We start from the raw sequence: 21,899 nt of genomic DNA, 5'->3' as shown, positions 1-21,899 counted from the left end.
CGGGGGAGAGGCCACCTGCCTCCTCGCTTGTTTCTTCTTCTTCTGCTCGCGGTGGCGCGAGGTCTCGAGGAAGAGGATCGCCTCTTCTTCGCTTCGTATGGTTTATGGTTTATGGGGGTTTCACGTCCCAAAGTGGCTCTTGTCACGGCCTGTCCTTGGGTTTCTAAGTCAGAGCTCAGCAGCAAGGTCTCGCATGGCCCCGGGAGTCTCTGGAGCGATATTGGTGGGGGATCTATCGGACAGTCCCAGAAGATATGACCTACGGTGGCTCACCACCGCATTTGCTGCACTCTGGTTTAAATTTATCCGGGTGCTCATGGCGTAAGGCAGCGGGGTTAGGTAGAGCTTTAGTTTGGAGTTGTCTCCACAGTGCCTCCTGTTCTTTGGTTAGGTTCTTATGCGAAGGTGGACAGATTAGCGTTTCTAGCTAGGGGAAAACTTTATTAGTTGCAAAACAAGCCAACAGGATGGGGGGGGGGGGGCTCTATGGGCGCGTTGAGCGTGACTCTGCAATTGACGTTATAGCGATAGCAAAGAGTCCACGTGTATTTTTATTTCCGTGGGCATAATTTGGGGCTATGTAGTCTGCGACTAAAACTGTTTATTCACGTAAACCTAAAAAAACGAAATAAAAGTGAAAGCGAAGCCGCCAGACGACTGGCTGGAACGAACTGCATGCCTTGGTTGGCTCCTCCTACTTTCGGAGGTGAGTTCAAAAAAAAGGTGGGAGTTACGACGTTTTATTCGATTGAACAGGAAAATCGGCTGCACAGGACAATAATTCGGAGTTTCTAAGAATGGTCAGAGCGAGCAGATGAGTTCCCGTGTTAAAAAGACGAGCTAAGATTCCGCTTCAGAGCTCCTTTAATGCCTATAGACTGTCTATCGGATTTGTATTGCCTAGACTATTCTCTGGGATTTGTCTATAGACAGTGTATAGACAGCCTAAAGAATTGTTTTTAAGGTAAGTAGCCTTATGTGCTGGTAGCCGTCGGCCCTGCACGGTGCGAGCACCTATAGGGATGCGGCTTGTGGAACTGCCTAGTGGTGGGGCTCTTAGGAAATGTCTTTCTTGAAGGTCAGGAACAGAAGCTTGGCCAGCTTCTGGAGGTCCTTGTAGAGGCCGTAGTAGAGGGCAGAGATGAACTTCCATTCTTTTTGGCCAGCGCATAGCGCAGCAGAGGAACCCCTGAAGCAGCGTGATTTATACCAGCTTAGAACTTCGCCGAATCAGCGACACGGGTAGATGGTTATTACACCACTCTCGTACGCTTCCACGACGTGACGTACCGGTCCAAGAAATCGATCATTTCTTCCGACTGGATGGGATCCGCGAATGCCAGGATTCCACCGAAAGGGCGCAATACAAAGGGGACATGTACTGGACGACCGCTCACTAACTGGTGGCTGCCTGCACTGCGTCTTAAGCTACGCAGGTAATTACTTTTAAATGCTTCAGAGGTTTGGCTGTAAAGTCACTACTAAAAAGCTACAGCAAAGCATTCACACTGACAACCTGAGCGCGCACATACAGCTGCACGAAGAAGTAGACATACCCTGAAATCCTTTTATTGAAACTTTGCTATCATACACCCTGCTTTTACTTCAGGAGTCACGTGTCGCCCTCCTTTTTTTCGCTACTACCAGTATCGACTGGTCACACACCTGTCAAAACAACGCGCATCCGAATCTTGTTCGCCAGGAACATGATTTGCATGCTCACGACGTCATGGCACTCAATGATTACCCGCATCTGACTGAAGGTGGAGCCTCCAACGTCCTGAACAGGAATGTGGACGCCTTGAACACGATGTGCGCCATGATGTTATCGTAGGGCTACAGGGCCTCCCTGTGGCCGCGGACCGAGCCGTTGAGAACATTGGTCATCTATAGTCAGTTACAACCCAAGAGCGTAGCGGCTTTTCAACGTCAAAGGACCCCCTTACAGCCAATGGCGTCGGCCATTCTCATGACCCTGCTAGAGTGACAATGCAGGGAGCGGCGCCACACTGGAGAGAGAGGTCTATCTCCGATCATAGAGGGAAGGGATTATCCCCTTTCATCTTTGTCACACTATCATTGTCATGAGAATGAGCCAACGCCATTGGGTGGAAGGGGGTACTAAGAGGGGGAAAAGCCGCTACGTTCTTGAGTGAAGCAGCCGACTTCTGTCACGTGTAGAGTTGGAGCAGTGAGCGAGGAGTTTCAACACAGCTTGCTGTATTTGTGCCCGGCGTCGAGTGCCGGGGAAAACAGGTCAACCTTCGACCGAGTTCACGATGGCATTTGTATCTGACTAGTCTCACCTCCGGAATTGCGATGAAAACTTGCCATGCAAGACCGCTACGTGAGCCCGGTGATCGTTTGCGGTCTGATTGAAGCTATGGCAGTTTTGTTGTAGGATCATTTGAGCGTAGGTCTTCATCAACCTGGTTGTGGTTGCAAGTCTTCGAGGCGTTTGCAGAATATGCAGTCCATCGTTTTCTCTATTCGAAGAAGGCTGCGAGGAGATAGCAGCTGTTTTTTATACCTTTTTACTCGCACCTGCATTTGGCACACTAAAACCTATAATCAGAGGTTCTGATGATGAGCCTTCAGGTAATGAAAAAGAGTTGGATGGCGATATTAGACGCAGCTGCTACCACCCTTACGGAACTTTGTACTAAAACTGTGTACACTTATACAAGCGTAATTCTCACATCCGTGGTGGGTCGTTGCCAATGTCATATTTGTAATGTGGTCTTCAAGCTGCGCAATTTTATCTTGCACTGTAAGAAGATCATGCCGGGGAAGTAAATTAGGCTGAAAAGATACCACAACTTACACACCTAAACTGCGCCCTTCAAGGAACTTTGCGTTTACCACAACCGCGCACAGCATTAGGGATAAGCTATCCCGAGACACGCTCCTGTTCCACAGGGTAGCAGAAGCTAAGGCGCAGAATAAAATGCGGCTGGCGTGCGGCAGCTCGCGGTAAAGAAGAAGAAGCCTTTACCGCGGTGGGCTGCGTCCGCTCCGCGATTTCCGTGGAAATGGAGCGCCAGGAGGCCGACTTGGAGGAGGTATCGGAGCACAGCATTCGGGGTGCCTCCCGGTCGTACGAGCACGCTGATGCTGGCTGGGTCTCGCCACCGGATTTCAAATGCACGACTGTCCAGAGGCGCCCGCCGTCACAGATTCGAGTGGCCCGCTCTCCCAGCGGCCTGCCCTACCTGGCCGTGTGCAGTGTAGGCGTCCTCATGGTCGTCGTGGGTGTCGCCGTCACTGCGTACAAGCTTCAGGCTGGCGGAGCGATCCTCTCGCTGTTCAACCATTCCATGTCGCTGCTGCGGCCCGGCAACGGATCCGCGACAGGCGACGGCGGCCTTTTGTCCGGGGCCGACAGCCGGTACCTGTCCAAGCACGAGAAAAGAGTCCTGCTTACGCAATCCAGCTGCAAGTCAGACGTGTGCATCTGGGCGGAGAACTATCTGCGCGGCCGACTCAACTCGAGCGTGAACCCCTGCACAGACTTCTACGCACATGTCTGCTCACGGCACTGGATGGCGCGCGACCTGGACGTGCAGTCGAGGTCGTACCGTGAGAGAACATCAGGCATGATGATGATGGACATTGAGAAGTTCTTCCGCGGCTACCTGAAGGACAACGAAGAGCGGTACCACAAGTACCCTGGCGTTTTCCTTCATCAGGCAATAGCGCTTCTGCCCAAGTGCCAGTCTGAAGAAAAGAACGACAAGAATCTCACGTCCATCCGTACCCTGCTGGAAGAGTACAACCTTGGCAACTGGCCCTACAGAAAGGCTCCTCGAGGTGCCAGTGTCGTTACGGTGTCGGCGTTTCTGGACCGGGACCTCGGTGTCTTCTCTTTCGCTAGAGTGTTTCTGCGGAAGCCATTCGAGGACGACCGCGGTTACACGGTTCACATCGATGCGCCAAGCCTCACGCTCAAGAGGTACAACCTAGCATACCTTGACGAGTCACCAGACAACTTCACCCAGAAGGTTGTTCTTGCGTTCTCCCTCCTTGACAATAAGCAAGACATTACTGAACAAGCGGAAGCCGTAGCACTTCTCGAGAAGAAGCTGCACAGTGTCATGTCCGTACCACATTTTGTCGAGTTCCAGGAAAGGATAAAGCGTGCGGGACAACTTGACCGAGGGGGCAAGTGGGACTGGAAGGAGTACCTGACGATCCTATTTCAGGACATTGAGACATTTGACAATGACAAGCCTGTCGCCATCATGAACCACGAGTATGTGAGCAAGTTGGGCGCCATTCTGAACGAGACAGACACCGTGACACTTCTTAACTACATCGGCTATCGGCTCATAGTGCACATGTCCCCTCTTTTGGCCAAAGTCGCGACACCTCTGCTGCGCCTAAGCCACGATGACTACCTGGAGTTTGTTCCGGACCGACTGCAAGCCTGCATGCACCTTCTGGAACGGCTTTACAAGCACGGCATGCGCTTCTTCGGACGCATGACATTCAGTAAGACAAACTCCACGTTGCTTCTGAAACATTACGACTACAGCATGTCGAGCCTTGAAGTCCAGCTTAAGAGCAGCATGACTGATCGGCTTCTGTCATCGTCGTCATGGCTAGACCGTTCAGCGATTGGCATCGGTGTTGACAAGCTTGAGAACATGCGTATAATCTTTTTGGGCAGTACGGATGACATCAATACTGTCGCCAGTTACTACAACTTCAACGCCCAGCCTCTAGACCCAAGCCACTTAGTCGAGAGCTTCCGTGAGCTGCAAGCCGCGACCATGAATGTCTACTGGGAGACGAAGCCTCCCAAGGACGACCTGGATGCAAGGTACGACCACACGGCCTTGTCACCTGGACAGGAGTACTTCTTTGGTCGCAACGTCCTCTTCATTCCACACGCGAACGTTGCCTTCCTCAACGACATCACCAAGAACATCGAGCCCATTCTCTTCCCTCTTGTTCTGGCCGATGTCTTCAGAGGCATGTTTGGGGCAGTGGACAGGCGTGGTGCGTCTGTGGACCACAACCTTGCTGTGGCCACGTGGTGGAGCGCCGACGAGATGAGCAAGTACTCCCAACTGGAGCTGTGCTTCCAGGACCAGTACTACGTCGAGATACGCGAGCTCATCGGAGACAACTTCGAGGCTCGGATAAGACTGGAAGAGAACATCGCCGACAACGCCATTTTGGGACCCCTGCACGATCTTTACATGAAGGTGCTCACCACCCAAGATGGCGCAGACAGGCTCAAAATCACCGTTGACGAGCGTCAAATGGACATGGAACAACTGTTTTTCGTCCTCTACGCTATTGGACTGTGCGACAATCCAAGTCAGGAATCCTGGGTACGGAAGCTCAAGTTCGGTGACATCCCCGGCAGGCTCAGAGTCAACATCCCGCTCATGAACTTCGCCAAGTTCTCGGCTGCCTTCGGCTGTCCGACCGGGATTCCCATGAACCCGACTCGCAAATGCTCGATCTGGTGATCGTGACACCACAAAAACAAGGATTGCATTCATGAATTGGCTGATGGAGCGTGCAACTGTTTTTGAAGTATGTGGCAGAACTTCAGTGGAGTGAAACCGCGAGAGTGTAATGGTGAAAATGTGCTTGTGACTCTTCCCTACCGCGGGACTAACAGACTGCTGTGAAAGCTGACCGCACCGACATGTATGTGTACTTTGTTGTAGGAAATCTCCTACAGGACAACAATGCTATGCTTGTTTAGTTTGTTCTGTTTTTCTCCTGGACTTCATTTCCCCCACTTTTCTTATTTTGTTGTTACATTAAACTGGTCACGCCCTGTCTTAAATTGGTCCCTAGGTGACGCTAGTGTTGCTGGTGGCATCCGCCAGATACAGCATGACCATTCATAACCCAGCTCATCGTAAGCATCTCCTCTTTGGCTGGCTGTTTGGCACAGTAGAATGGTATATGATATTTACGACGTAGTTCTCTTTATCAAGTGTTTTAGTGTTCTTATTCTATGCGCGGCTATATCAGTATTATATTATACGCTTCCCAATAATTTATATCTTATTACGAACTGACACACTTCTGAGGATATATGGTATCCTTTAGGTTAATTTGAGATACGTGGAGTCTATCACAGTGGCTGTGCTTGATATGGTTGTTAAATACCCGTGCGCGGCGTGTTGGACCAAGGCCACCTAGAAATATGTGCGCATAGGAGATGTTGGCTGCGACTGCTGACGGCTGCTGTGGGTGGTATAGTCGCTGCCTGTGCTTGGGATGACAATCACACTCCTGGTTGTCGCGCTTGTCGGCTACTGGCGCCGGCTTCTGGCGGTCGCTGCGATTCTTCAGAGAGAGAGTGAGAGGCGGGGGTATAGTCAGGCACACTGCACGCGACATGCAAAGGTAATTAATTCAGTTAGCCGCGGGCGGAATGTTCATTACTAAGGCGATCGCCTTTAATGGCTCATACTGTCGCATTTTAACAAAGCGTGTCACACGCGTTTAACTCGGGAACTAAAAAAGATACAATAAAGCCAATGGTTGCTTCAGATAGAGGAAAAAATGAACCTATAAGGCAAGTTTGATGACTGTAAATTAGCTAGTTCATTATGGGAAAAAGTGTGATGAAATTGCGTCGAAATAGCGTGGACGTCTATATAGCCACGGGAACGGTGTGACGTCACATCCACCGGAGGTCGCCACGGCATAGTGTCCTCGGCTTTCGCCTCTCATCACTTTAGTTGCCAGTGTCCGCGCAATTTTTCCTTTATGCCCTCACGTTCTGACTGTCGCCATTCCAAATGACCGACTTTAGTGCGAAGCACCACTGAAGACAGTTCACACCAAAAATCTTTCGTGAAGCCTCGAAGTAACACGAGTAAGCTCGGGTTCGTTCGGAGGAGCATTCCGCTAGCTGTAGCCAATGGGAGGGTGACCTTGAGAATGACCTTGGCGCCCTCAAGGTCCCTTCATTTCGCAAGTCTACTCTGTTTCACTGCTTTAAAACCCTGCCACTATTTTTCTTCACCGAACAAAAAAAAATAACGCTATGACGAAAGTAAAGACACAGTAACCGCCTCACTCTCGATGGACAACTGAACCATGCCGTGAGGGAGGAGGTGAAAAGGGAGTGAAATGAGAGAAAAAGGAAGCGCCGTGGTGGGTGGCTCTGAATTTATTCCGAGCGCATGGGATCCTTTGACGTACCCTGACACGGCGCAGCAAATGGGCGTCTGTTGCATTTTGCCTGCACCGAAACCTGGCTGCCGCATCTTCGTGCTCAGAAACCGATCCAAATGTCCCTGTGCTTCCAAGGGCTGACTGTCTTTTTTTATTAAACAACGCAGCCTACGAATCATATCAGCACCTAAACGACATTAGCGCGACAGTGGCGGGTTCCTATAAAGGCCTTCCGTACAAAATCAGTGGTATAGAAATGGAAAAGAAATAGCCGCGTTCAACGCATTGGTGTTCTGTGTCTTAGTACAAGAGAAAGAAGCGAGGTGGGTCACTCTTCAGTTCACCGCCTGTGTCTTGGCCACTCCCCAGTTGTGGGTATGTGCAATTTTATTTGAGGCCAACCAACCAAACAAGCCGCGGTACGAGACGAGCATTGAAATGCTCGTCAATAGAGTGTAGTTGTTTTATCGTGTCGTTAGGATCCGTTTCAAAGCCACAAAGTATAACAGCGGGCTGGACGCACTTCAAGCCGTCCAATTTTATTATCGCTGCGGCAAGGGCCTGTAGCTTGCTCCACGGCACAGCGGCTTCACACCTGCTCGCACGGCTTGACTGGCGTATCAAGCCAGTGGCTCCTAGAAAGAAAAGGCCTGTTTTATGATGATGATGGTGATGATGATGTTGTTGATGTTGATGATGATGCTGCTGATGATGATGGTGGTGGTGATGATGATGAAACGTTTATTTCCACCCATGTAGGAGGCCCCCTACTCCCCCTCCCCTGGCACGCAGGCCTAGGGGACGGGGGCCGGGGCCTCCGCGACTAAAGAGTGGCGGAGATACACTGGCTCTTTGCGGCTTCAGCCGCCAGGCAGACAGCTCGTTGCCGGTCGGCGGGTACCTCGCTCCGTAGCAGGGCCTCCCAGGCTTCTCTACTTTTCAGTATTGTCTGTAGTGCCCGGAGATCCGGGGAATTCCAAAAATTTGTGATCCAGGGTCCCTGTAAGGTATCGGTAGCGTTCGCGGGGGTCATCGGAACGCGGCCGCTCGCGAACGCGCCGGGAAGTACGGGTGTCCACCCGGCACGCGATACCGAGCACGAATGTATATTTGTGTTTATTTTCATTTGACACGACCGTGCGTTTGGGTTTGTGGAAAGGGCGTTTTGCCCTACGGAAGCTGGAGGGCTGGCCAGGCTCTCGATAAACCAATCATGTGAACATCGTAACATGATTGGAAGCCACCAAATGTGGGCCGGGCCTTTAAGTCTAAAACTGGGCCCCGGAGCTGGAAGCGGGGTTCTGCGCTAAGGTGAGATGCTACGCATCTTCGGCAACGCCGAGTAGGGGCCTCCCCTAGTATTAGCCAGTTCCACCCTTTTTGTTGTTTGTCCTTTTGCTGCTTAATGTCTCGAGTGCCTAAACTTGTATATGCAATGTAAATAGCTGTATATAAATCTTCAAGTATTCCTTTTTGTTATCCCTGTGTCTTCAAGTCTTCAAGTTGGAACAAACCGTCTCTGGCGGGGCACCCCTGGTGCAATAAGGAAGACGAAAGAACCTGTGAAAATTTACTTCCCCTTGCTCCGCAGGTCTTACATTTATCCATGATGGTTTCAAAGCGCGACAAGACGGAGACGAAAGGAAAAGAACACACACGACAAGCGCTTGCTAGCAACAAAAAACGTTTATTGCAGCGCTGGGAATAAATAGGGGTCACAGAAAACACAAATAACCATGAAATAACAAGACAGAAAAAAGATAAGTCCTGCCAAGCCCAATTGGATCTAACGACAGTGATCTTTTCGCATCAGGACCAGAAGACTAGGGAAATCATCGAAGCCTATCATATTGCTAAGACAAAGGGATGTGTCAGTGAGCCTTCAATTTTGCTGTCGGAGAAGGAACGTGGGTTTTTAGATAGTAACAGCTAATCTCTTTTTTCTGTCTTGTTATTTCATAGTTCTTTGAGTTTTCTGTGACCCCTATCTATTCCCACCGTTGCAATAAACGTTTTTTGTTGCTAGTAAGCGCTTGTTGTGTGTGTTCTTTTCCTTTCGTCTCCGTCTTGTCACGCTTTGGAACCCATCATGGATGTTTACCAACTTTCCCAACTTTTTGCCCTCCTTATATTTATCGTCTTTTCTATAGTCTACCTGGGTGCGAAAGAACCATGCAGGGTTTGCAAAATTTTCGGCCTGGAATCGTCGCCAGGCGACGGCCGCTTTATTGTTTAAGCTTTGATCCTGTGGTTGCATCAGACGTCCTCCTAACCTATGGTTCTCGACGATTGCCGAGTGTGTCTGCAAACGTTCGTCCATCCCCTGGTAGTCGGGCACCTCTACGGTTACCCGGAAGTAGAGACCTCGGGATAACGCGAGGACCGCCTCGTTACCGGGGACGGATTCGCGTGCTTGGACACAAATTAAGGTGATCGTGCGATTGATTTTGGCGGCGGACAGGATGTGAGCCGTTTCCGGCGAAAGCCTGTCCTTTTCTATGTTCCAGATGTTTTCGCTAAGAGTCAAACTAGCCTTGGTTCCGGCTCAAGCTAGTGTTGCGGCCTCGTCAGCCGTATCTTTTTGTCTACCTCCAACGGAGGCGGCGGCGACTGGCCCACCTCTGCCGACGACTACCGAGGCGTCCGTCGACCCCGACCTGTCACTCGCTGCGTCCACATAGGCTACCTCTCCTGAAAGCAAAATTCAAAGCACCACCAAAGCCTTCCAGAACATTTTGGGTGCCTGTTGTTACAAATCCGTACTGGGTGGAAGAAATGCCACTATGCTCATCCCGGAAGCTTTGCGCACTCCGAAGTGAATGTTTTTCTTGTACTTTAGATATTGCCGGTAAAACTGACTTTGGACGGTAATTTCTGGATATTCTTGCATGGAACGCTTTGAAAAATGGAAATATTATAGCCATTTGCATTAGACTGGTGTTTCGAATGTTGCAAAATTATTCAACAGTCGTCGTTATATTGACACTGACTGTGCGTGCCGCAAAACTAATATACCGACGCAAGCTTTCACTATCTCACTGATGCTTTTACCACAAGCAGTTCCTTGCATTTATACAGGATTGCATGCGCATATAGAGTTAATATCTCACTCGTCTGTGCACCAACTTTCGTGTTTATTTAGAAATAAAGTTTGGTTTATTGGGTTTGGTTCGAACCCGGCCGCCGCGGCCGGGTTCGAACCCGCGTCTTTCGGGTCAGCAGCCGAGCGCCGTAACCACTGAGCTACCGCGGCGGGGCTATTTAGAAATAAGAACGTATCTTTTAGGAACACGGTAATGTGCTCATATAGGCCAATTTCCTTTCCGTGTTTATTACCATATCCTGCATTTGTACATAGTGTACATTGCCGCCCTACGCCTATCCTTTCTTACTATCGCTGCCCCTTTTCTTTCATTGTCCCTGTCCTCTCCGTCTCATTTTATTCCGGCTAGCCGCAGCTCAGGTGCTTCAGGCTTCGATGGCAGATGCAGGGGCTAGCAACATCTGTTTCTTCAATTTTCTTAACAATAGCCACTAACAACAACTAAAGAAGACTACACATGTGTCACTGAACCTGTACACCGTAGATGAAGATCGCATAATGATCACAATACTCAACACAAACGCAATCGTTGCGCCTAGGTCCACTTCGGCGCGTTTTATTTAACGCCATTACGCTGTCGGTCTCCAGAGCCTGCCTGCAGAGACTTGTGCACTTGCGCCCACAGGTCGGCGTGCTCGGCGTTCCACTGCGGGAACTTGGCCGCACAGATGGTGCACGTCGACCACCCGAGTTTCACGCGAGGTGCGTAGCGCTCCAGGTATAGGCGCACCTCGAACGAGTCTACGGCGATGTATACGAGCGAGGGCAGGGCGTCCACCATCTTCTGCAGGTCCCGCTCGTCAAGGCCCATCTCGGCCAGAGACCCGTCGGCGTTGAGCGCCAGCCTCTGGAGCTTGCGCAACTTGGTCTTGGGACACGAGGCGCGCAGGAAGTAGCTAGATGTGCCGCGGTCCCGGATCGCGAGCGACGTCAGGTTGGGACAGCCGGCCATGAGCCGCCGCAGACCCTTCGGGTGGACGCTGCCCACCTGCGGTCGAAGTGCGAGCAAAAAATTCCGGGGCACTTAAGCCTACTCACGTGCAGTTAATGCGAAAGCATTTGTCTGCCATTGTTGGCTACTATAGGTGAATAGGTTTATGGGGGTTTAACGTCCCAAAGCGACTCGGGATATGAAGGACGCCGTAGTGAAGGGCTCCGGAAATTTCGATTACCTGGGGTTCTTTAATGTGCGCTGATATCGCACAGTTTATTTAGTTTAGTTTATTGGGGTTTAACGTCCCAAAGCTACTCGGGCTACGAGGGACGCTGTAGTGAAGGGCTCCGGAAATTTCGACCACCCAGGGTTCTTTAACGTGCACTGATATTGCACAGTTTAGTTAGTTTAGTTTATTGGGGTTTAACGTCCCAAAGCGACTCAGGATATGAGTGACGCCGTAGTGAAGGGCTCCGGAAATTTCGATTACCTGGGGATCTTTAACGTGCACTGATATCGCACAGTTTAGTTAGTTTAGTTTACTGATTTTTAACGTCCCAAAGCGACTCGGGCTACGAGGGACGCCATAGTGAAGGGCTCCGGAAATTTCGATTACCTGGGGATCTTCAACGTGCACTGATATCGCACAGTTTAGTCAGTTTAGTTTATTGGTGTTTAACGTCCCAAAGCGACTCAGGCTATGAGGGACGCCATAGTGAAGGGCTCCGGAAATTTCGATTACCTTGGGATCTTTAACGTGCACTGATATCGTACAGTCTAGTTAGTTCAGTTTGTTGGGGTCTAAAGTCCCAAAGTGACTCGGGCTACGAGGGACGCCGTAGTGAAGGGCTCCGGAAATTTCGACCATTTGGGGTTCTTTAACGTGCACTGATAACGCACACTTTAGTTTATTTGGGTTTAACGTCCCAAAGCGACTCAGGCTACGAGGGACGCCGTAGTGAAGGGCTCCGGAAATTGCGACCGCCTGGGGTTCTTTAACGTGTACTGATAACGCACAGTTTAGTTAGTTTAGTTTATAGGGGTTTAAAGGCCTACTTGACCGAAACTTTACTTGGACTAAGTTTGCGCTCGATATAGTGTGCATGTTATTAACAATATGTATATTTAATATTAGGGATGTGAAGCGTCTAGAATTTTAGTTAGAAGCGTTCAAAAACCTCTGTAGCAGACGACGCAGTCCCTTAGCGGTGTGCTGGACAACTAACAAGCCTGACCGGAAATGACGCACAATTGAGACACTGGCATCGCCGGCTCGCCAGTTTCAGGCGTTCTGAAGTGAATGCGCGCCCCTTGTAAGCTCTTCTTCTGGCGCGTTTCTGGCTGTTTTCACCGCGAAGCGCGATGGTCTTCGAGAAAAATATACTGCTGGCATCATGTCGACGAAGTGTATGGCCGCGGAAGGGAATACGAGGAATGCGGAAAGCACCCTGTATACCTCTCGGCGTCTGCCCTTCACCCCCGATCTCGGAAGCTGGTGTCAGCTGTCTGGAGCTCAGGTTTTAACCTGAATTCCCCTCTCTTCTTCAAAAAAGATAATGGTGGGTGACTGACGCCTCTGCCTCGCGCTAACCCCTTTTGTGGGTTGGGCTTTGTCAATAGACCTCTCCCGGTCTACATCATGCATCAGAGCACGTACGTGTTTCTGGTCCGATCGGCAAAGCATGCCACGAACCGGGTTATAATTCGGAGAAGAAAGGCTTCGAGGCGTCTCTAATCGGGAGAATAAAGAGGAGGGGGGGGGGGGGGGCGCTTGTCACAAGCTAGCTAAGCCGGTTCAGAAGTTAAAGTGGACGGCTTTGCTCATCGAGCAACGCCCTTTTGACGGCACGATGTTTACACCAGGCAGAAGTCTAAGGAGAGGTCTGCTTCGTCTGAAAAGGAATCAACATATGCACACCCGTTTATTGCAGGTACAGCTCTACCCAATACGCAATAATGCCGTCGTGAGCCGAGTGTATCTGCTGCCTCGAAGATTTGCAGGCCGGGCTGAGAATCCTGGAAGGCCACATGAGCGTTACTGAAAACGTCGACTTTCATACTGCCTCACGCCATTCATACTTGAGGTCGATTACAGGAAGCTTCAGCGTTACCATTTGAGGCGCGTCTCCAAGACAGCAGAGAACTGAACGCATGTTATTTGAATGATAATATTTTCAAAGAATTTTGATTACATGTTCTTCATTTTTACTCAGTCGATAGAGACACACTGCCTACGGTAGTTTGCGCGGTGGGCGTATACGGTCGACTGGGGTTCGGCAACCACGTCGTCCTGCCCAGCTGTGTGGTTTGAAAAGATTAGAAAAACCTTTCCGTCCCTGCAGTACACGGACTTTAAGTGGTTCTAGGTAAATACTGTAATGAACGCAACGCATAAGTTTTTGTTCATTTGAATCGGCATGTCTTTCGGAACGCGCAGTGGCTTGCCCGACCGAGGCGCGCAAAGATGAACCAGCCCACCATCGGCACCGCATTGATGCCACGGTCCTGGAAGAGAAAAATATATATTTATTTTGCACCACAAATTTTGCTTCTGGCATATTCCTTCGCTTAACGCAGCACTTAATTCTCTTGAGCTCTCTTTTTAGACATCCAGCTGTTTTTATTGATTTAACTCGCGTTCACAGCACCTGTTCCAAATTTCTGTGCACAGGCAGGAATACCTTTCGACGGGGGAGAAAAATTAAAACAAAAAGGAGAAGGCAGGTCATTTTTTTTTATCAAGACAGCAACCATATTGCACGCACAGCAGAGCGAACATGTGCTGTTGGCACACGCGTGCCCGCTCAAAAAAGCTGACTTTATAATACAAGCACTTCTGCTTGGCCGCCATTTGAATATGCTTCCTTCCTCCGCTATATTCGAACTTTCCACAAGCTGTAATCGAATACAGGCAGGTAAACAGCGCTCACTAGCATTGCGGCGCGATCATCTTCGCTCAGGTTGAGCCAGGACTTTTCTAGTCTACTACAGCAAATAAAACACGTTCAAAACTTCTTTTAGGGCGTTTCATCCGTTTTAAGATGTGTGTTTTCACATATAACCAGTATTTATCGCACAAAGTGCTGCACGCGCTACCGGTACCAGCGCTTTGCTCCAGCCGCAACGAGCAGACGCTCCGAACCCGTCCGGACTACAGTCGCAAACATGCGTCACTTCCGGCGGGCGGCAATGGCACCCGTTTTTCCAGTTTCGGTATTGAAAACTCCGATTTTTGCGTGCCTTTTTCACTGTAACTGCTTGAAACGGAAGCGTAATATTTTGTGGGTAGCATAATACGGGGGTGTACTATGAAAAAACAACCTTTTTACGGTTTGAGAAATTTCGGTCAAGTAGGCCTTTAACGTCCCAAAGCGACTCAGGCTATCAGGGACGCCGTAGTGAAGGGCTCCGAAAATTTCGATTTCCTGGGGATCTTTAACGTGCACTGATATCGCACAGTTTAGTTAGTTTAGTTTATTGGGGTTTAACGTCCCAAAGCGACTCGGGCTACGAGGGGCGCCGTAGTGACGGGCTCTGGAAATTTCGATTACCTTGAGATCTTTAAAGGGTCAGTCTACTGAATTTTATCGACCATATTTTCTTTGCGGCAACCGATAGCTCTTTACTCAAATTACCGTTTAGCCAGCTGTGGTGCCAAGAAGTGCGGTAGAACATTTTAAAATAGAATTTATTGATGTGGGAACACATCTGTATGAGATGGTAGTCTCATCTGGCAACCATCTGGATTTCCGCCGCGCGGCAACAAACATGGCGGCGCCCGTCAAAGCCTGACCTCTCGCTTCGGACTGAATTCTCGTTGTTGCTGCCTTTTTCAGTCCGTTCACTGGCCATAAATGGGGCGCCGGTCTTTCGCTTCGTCTCATCTCGCCTATAAGAAAACATTTAAGAGATAAATTTGCCTTATTTTAATAAATAGAGTGACGATTCTGCCGCTCCTAGGCTTAAGTGGAGAGTGGATTTGTTTACAGGAATGGTTCCCGTCCTGACAACCAGATGGCGCCGCTATTGGCTGAGTTTATTTTTGCGTCTCTGCTAGCATACGCTGAACTAAAGGTGGGAATGTGCCTGCGTTTTGCGTACGTGTAACTATAAATATTCATGTGATTTACAGAAAAAGCGAGCGGTACGCCTTCTACAGTTTACTAGAACAAAACGCGCGTTTCTCTGAGATTGGGGCGTACAAATGGTTCGTAGTATATTCACTTATGCTTCTACAAAAAAAGACTACGACCTTCTTGAACAAAATGAACGTTTGGAGTCGCCACCATGCATTTTTACGCGACTTTTAACGCCGAAATAAAATATAAATTCCTGCCTAAACCGCGAGCAGTTCCCTCGTTATTGATGTTATAGGGTGCCAACTACCAGAATATGCCATTATTTATACACTCATCTCGGTGAGTAGACTGACCCTTTAACATGCACTGATATCGCACAGTTTAGTTAGTTTAGTTTATTGGGATTTAACGTCCCAAAGCGACTCAGGCTACGAGGGACGCCGTAGTGAAGGGCTCCGGAAATTTCGACCACCTGGGGTTCCTTAACGTGCACTGATATCGCACAGTTTAGTCAGTTTAGTTTATTGGGGTTTAACGTCCCAAAGCGACTCAGGCTATGAGGGACGCCGTAGTGAAGGGCTCCGGAAATTTCGACCACCTGGGGTTCCTTAACGTGCACTGATATCGCACAGTTTAGTCAGTTTAGTTTATTGGGGTTTAATGTCCCAAAGCGACTCAGGCTATGAGGGACGCCGTAGTGAAGGGCTCCGGAAATTTCGACCACCTGGGGTTCCTTAACGTGCACTGATATCGCACAGTTTAGTTAGTTTAGTTTATTGGGGTTTAACGTACCAAAGCGACTCATGCTACGAGGGACGACGTAGTGAAGGGCTCCGGAAATTTCGACCACCTGGGGTTCCTTAACGTGCACTGATATCGCACTGTTTAGTTAGTTTATTTTGGTTTAACGTCCCAAAGCGACTAAGGCTATGAGGGACGCCGTAGTGAAGGGCTCCGGAAATTTCGACCACCTGGGGTTCTTTAACGTGCACTAACATCCCACAGTTCACGGGCCTCTAAAATTTTGCCTCCATCAAAATTAGTTAGTTTAGTTTATTGGGGTTTAACTTCCCAAAGCGACTCAGGATATGAGGGACGCCGTAGTGAAGGGCTCCGGAAATTTCGACCACCTGGGGTTCTTTAACGTGCACTAATATCCCACAGTTCACGGGACTCTAAAATTTTGCCTCCATCGAAATTCGACTGCCGCGGCTGGGATCGAAACTGCGTCTTTTGGGGGATAAAACTTAACACTGAAGAGAAACTCCGCCCCTATTAAGGACCACCGTACAGAATTCCCCCACGAGAAAAAAAAAAGGTTGAAGCTTTTCTTGTTACCTAGAAAGAAGCTAATCACAAGAGAAAAATATAAGGTCTAGAATGAAGTCAAGCATTAAGAAGTCAATTTCGTTTATTGTGATTTAGCGAAGTAATTATAGGACGCCGCCGACCATGCACCAGTGTCAACAACTGCTGTTTTTTTAAGTTGTATCCTACTATAGTTAACTATATATGTTTGCTAGCTAGTACTAGTTAGTAAGCAGCACTAATCTTTCGTGTGTTTTAAATATTATTTTCTCGCGAAGACAATTACAGACTGGAATAATCTTAACAGTGAGATTGTTTCCACAAGAATTTTTTAATGATTTAAAAATTCCCGCAAATGTTATGAATTTGAGCGTGCTTGCACGGTTGTATGCTCGATCCTTAGACTTTTAGCAAGTCAGGCAGGCTTTCGTAAAGGATACTCGACAATAGACCATTATCCACGCTATTAATCAGGTGATAGAGAAATGCGCAGAATATAACCAACCCCTATATATAGCCTTCATTGATTACGAAAAAGCATTCGACTCAGTGGAAACCTCAGCTGTTATGCAGGCATTGCGGAATCAGAGTGTAGAAGAGTGTTAAGTGAAAATATTGGAAGATATTTATGACGATTGCACAACTACCATAGTTCACCATAAAATCAGCAATAAAATTTCAATACGGAAATGTGTCAGGCACCGAGACACGATCTCGCCAATGCTATTCACCGCCTCCTTACAGGAGGTATTCCAGGGCCTGAAATGGGAACAGTTGGTGACAAGAGTTAGTGGAGAATACCAAAGTAATTTGCGATTTGTTGATGACATTGCCTTGCTAAGCCACTCCGGACATGAACTTCAAAGCATGATCAGTGAGTTAGCCCGGCAGAGCAGAACGGTGGGGCTAGAAATTAACATGCAGAAAACCAAAGTGACGTTCAACCGTCTAGAAAGGGAACTGCAGTTCGCAATCGGTAGCGAGGTGCTGGAAGTAGTAAGAGAATCTGTACACAGACCAGGATTGATGTGGTCCGGCGTATTCGTATGCAGGTTCTGAGAACGCACAACCGGATCGAACGTTCCAGCTTCACGACCTCAAAGCGGTCCTGGACAAAATGAAACGAGAGAAAGCCGCGGGCGGGGACAAAGTGACGGTGAAATTTCTCCTTAACCTCCCCGAATCGGCGTACGAACGGCTGGTTAAATATTTCAGTACCATCTAGGTGGGAGGTACGCTTCTCCCGGTGGATTCGAAGAAGGCTCTCGGCACATTCACACCCAAACCAGTCAAAGGTCTTAACACTGACACACTCCGGCCAATCTCTCTCATGCCTTCTGTGGGGAAGTTGATGGAGACCATGGTCCGTGATAGACTGCCCTGCTACCCAGAAACGTACGCCTTTGTAGACTCCATTTGTGAGTTCCGCATTAGACATGCTGCTGCAATTTCATAACGAGATCCTTGATCCTGTCGGGCACCGTAGCGAGAACGAGGTGGTTCTCACACTTGACTTGCAGGGTGCTTTCGACAGTGTGACGCATGATATCATCCTCTCCCACTGTCCCAAGCAGACTGTGGATACAACACGTTCCAATATATTAAGCAATTCCCACACAGATCACAATCATATATCCGCCTCCAAGACAGTGAACATGGCCCATATTAACTTGGTACACGAGGGACTCCACAGGGAGCAGTCCTCTCGCCTCTTCTCTTCAGTCGGCAATGATGAAGCTCTTTACCCTGCTGGATGAGGTCCCCGGTGCGCAGCATGCCCCGTACGCGGACGACATCACCCTCTGGGCAACACACGGATTGGTTGGAGAAACCGACGCCAACCCGCAGCAAGCGGCGGCTATTGTGGACTATTATGCAGACCGCTGCGGCCTTGAGTGCTTTCCGAGCAAATCGGAATTCATGACATACGTCCCAATCCAAAGTGTGCAACCAAAATTTAACAATTCCTGCTTAATTGTCCGATACCTGAACACCAGGAAATCAGAGTATTGGGACTGTACATATACAGGAACCGCAAGATTGACATCACGCTGAAAAATCTCCGCAAGGACCAGGCGTGACGCATGGTCCGCCGGGTATCAAACAAACGGGGAGGGTTGCGATGCTAATACTCCCTGCGGCTGGCCAATGCATTCGTAACCAGCCAAATCCCGTGTTCGGCACCGTACTTCCACCTCCGCAAATGCGATAAGAACGCAGTGGAAGTGATTCTCTGCAAAATTCTCTGCAAGAGAGCTCTCCACCTCCCCATTGCAACGTCCAACCAACGTCTCCTCGATCTGGGGATGACAAGCACCTTTGGGGAGCTGTGCTAGGCTCATCTCCACAACCAATACTTGCGGCTAACAAAATACGTGCGGGGAGCCGACTTCAGATCCGCCTGCACATCACTTACACAACCCAACAGGAGAAGCGGGTATCCCTGCCCGAGGCGTGGCACTTCGCTCTACAAGTTCCCCCTCCTGAATAACATGACAAAGGATGCCCATGGTGTCCACCGCCTCTCGTGAGCGGAGGCCATTTCCGAGCAGTATGGTGGTCGATGAGGGGTATGCTGCACGGCCGCGGATGGCCCACAGCATGGGGGTCCCCGAAAAATACTGCATATATATATATATATATATATAACGTTATATTCGCGGAGGAAGTTGCTATCGCACTTGCAGCCGCGGATCTAGCATCCCGAGTCATTATCACCGACTCAAGGGGAGCTTGCCGCAGTTTTGAAAAGGGGCAAATTCCAGATCGTGCCGCACAAATTTTACATAACTCTGAGTACCGGGTGTCCCAAACCGGCGCACCGTAATCTCGGCCCCAGCACATGCGGGGATAGAGGGAAATAAGTCAGCGGACGCTACCGTCCGTGAGCTTAATCACCGGGCATCGCATCTCCCGCTGCCTGCTCCGGATCCTGATTGGAATCCGGCTCTTACTTTTCGGCAGATCTCTGTCCTGTATCAGACCTCTCACGGCTGATACCCAACCCCCCTGTAAAAGCCTCCAGAAGGCGGAGGAGCGCTGGCTTCTTCACCTCTACATAACACGGTTTACTGTGCCCGGCAGTGTTTAAACATTTCGATTCGGGCTCTTCGGGCGAGTGTCCACACTGTGGGGAAGTGTTTGCGGAGGTGTATGACATAGTGTGGGCATGATCTCCAAATCCTGATTTTCCACCCCCCTCAGTCCCCAACCCCCCGAGAGGTCTGGGAGGCTGTCCTTCTCAGCTGCTTAACTCTCCAGGACCAACGAGCCCCGGTGACAAGAGCCCAGGGCCCCAGGGAAACCACAGGGTCCCGGACTAGCGATCCCTCCTAATGATTGTGAGGGCCCTTCAGGCCCGGTCCAAGCAATAAACTTTTGTAAATAATGCAAATAACTTTAGAGGTCACTGCGGCACACGCATTGAAGAAATGCCTTTTCATTACGTCATATTTCATGACGCCACACCTTATGACGCCACACCAAGGTGTCGACATAACACTTCCACACTTTTCAGGTCAACTGAAACGAGGGACCGGAGTCGAGAACCTCAAATCGGAAGTCGATCACTTGCGGATACCACAATTGTCTTAATCAAGTTCCACCAATTGCCCATCTGAGTGTTCAAACTTCGCGCCATGCTTTGTTTTTAAATTTGCCAGCACGCGTTTGCTCCGCCCACACTTCCGGCCACATAGTGCCACACTTAGGGCGTTTTCAAATTTGGCGCCACTTTTGCTTCGGCCCCGCCAACTTTTAGGACTTTTCTGGCTCTCATTAATTACGTAATTTACCCTCCTCAACCCGCTGATTTGCCGTGCAATATGTTTTGATAATCTATCCCGTGGTACCATTCTTTTTCTCATAAACCTATTCGTTCGGACGTAATCATGTGGAAAAGCTCGTGATCACAGGAAACCGCCCACTTTTTGGACATTTTTGCTGTAATTATTTACAAATTAATCCACCCACACCCCTCGATTTCCCGTACGAGATTTTTTGATGCTCTATCCGATGGCTCCATTCATTTGAGCATAAACCCGTTCGTTCGGACGTAATCGTGCGGACAAGCTAGCGATGATACGAAACCGCCCACTCTTCGGACATTTCTGGACATATTTAATTAACTCGCCTTAAACCCCCGATTTTCCCTATTACATTTTTTACACTCTATTCGATGGTACCATTCTTTTTCGCATAAACCAACCCGTCGGGAGAAGCTCGTGCAAATATAGCCATACAATGCTTACGTATTAATAAATTCTTTGCACCACCTGCTCTCCACCCGATACCAACGCGATTTCGGTCGTGACCGCGAAAGCCACGTTTCCACTTCCCCTCCTTTCTAGCACTGCGGTCTTCCCCCCCCCCCCCCCCCCCCCCCCAAAAAAAAAAAAAAAAACAGCGCAAGTTACGCGCCTTTCCTTTACTCAGTTCTAGGCTACCATCTCGACTCCGAACCTGGTACCGGGGAATGCACAGCCCGATTTTCCGCAGAGTTCGTACAACGCCCCTAAACCGGCCAGCCGCCTACAAAAAGACAAAAGGCCCCGAAATTTCCCAAATCACCACCGCTAATGCAGAATAGATTTCGCGCCCATGTTTGCTTAACCATTAGGCTGAGGTTTACTAACTTTTGATTAGGTTGCCGGGGGACAGCGCGGAACCGTCCCCCACTACCAAAAATTTGCGTGCCCATCAACCTTACGAAAGGTAATGGCAGAGATCAGCGCGGACACGACCACCACGCCTCACTCTGGGGGTGCCGCCTTCATGACTGCGGACACCCCACACGATGTCTACTGAGATGTCCAGGCAACCCCGTAAATTGCAGCTTAGCTACTCGTCGAAGCCCTGCGCCTTGCCTTAGTGAGGATGTCCCTAGGGTACAAAAAATTGCGCGATCTCAACGCGTATTCCAACAATACGTCCCTGGTTAATAAACCCAGGGTGGTCTTCGTTGAAGGTTTTAGTTGAAATCTTTTCTTTATGGAAGGGTGGACTCTGGCCGAGCTTTCAACGAAGCATTTTTCATTTCCATTTTGTTCTGACAGGAAGGGCACTCGCTAATCAAGGCGCATTACAAAAAAGGTAAAAAAAAAGTTTCTAAAGTCACGTGTTTTCTCAAGGACTCCTGGGAGCATTGGGCCGATGGCGCTGCCCCGTCTGCTTCACTCCTTGTTGCGCATGCGCAAGCGCACCGATACAGCGGCCAACTAGTCGGGGAAGGTCTCTTGTCCCTCTTCTGGAAAACTTTCACGCAGCGGACTCTCCCAAATTCTTCCTCCCTTCCTCCATGGTTCAGCCACGGCCGCGGCCGTAA

At 49.4% G+C, this 21,899-nt stretch overlaps 2 protein-coding genes across 2 annotated transcripts in view; one reads left to right on the top strand and one right to left on the bottom strand.

Annotated features, from left to right (window-relative positions):
* Nucleotides 1-3,224: 3,224 nt before the first annotated feature.
* On the top strand, nt 3,225-5,480 carry LOC149329019 (neprilysin-1-like). Its single transcript, XM_089562049.1, has one exon. It carries the CDS (start codon nt 3,240-3,242, stop codon nt 5,478-5,480), a length of 2,241 nt encoding a protein of 746 aa, XP_089418175.1. The 5' UTR covers nt 3,225-3,239.
* A 5,318-nt stretch (nt 5,481-10,798) lies between these two features.
* Nucleotides 10,799-21,899, bottom strand: part of LOC149329016 (uncharacterized) — a 149,710-nt gene continuing 138,609 nt past the window's right edge. The window contains exon 9 of the mRNA XM_089562048.1: nt 10,799-11,243. Within this exon, the coding sequence (XP_089418174.1) occupies nt 10,812-11,243 (432 nt within the window). The 3' untranslated portion in view covers nt 10,799-10,811. The remainder of the gene's footprint in view (nt 11,244-21,899) is intronic.

The sequence above is a fragment of the Amblyomma mixtum genome, chromosome 9, assembly GCF_055824585.1.
Source record: "Amblyomma mixtum isolate Tamu chromosome 9, ASM5582458v1, whole genome shotgun sequence".
Taxonomy (NCBI): Eukaryota; Metazoa; Arthropoda; class Arachnida; order Ixodida; family Ixodidae; genus Amblyomma; species Amblyomma mixtum.
This window is presented reverse-complemented; position numbering and strand designations above follow the sequence as displayed.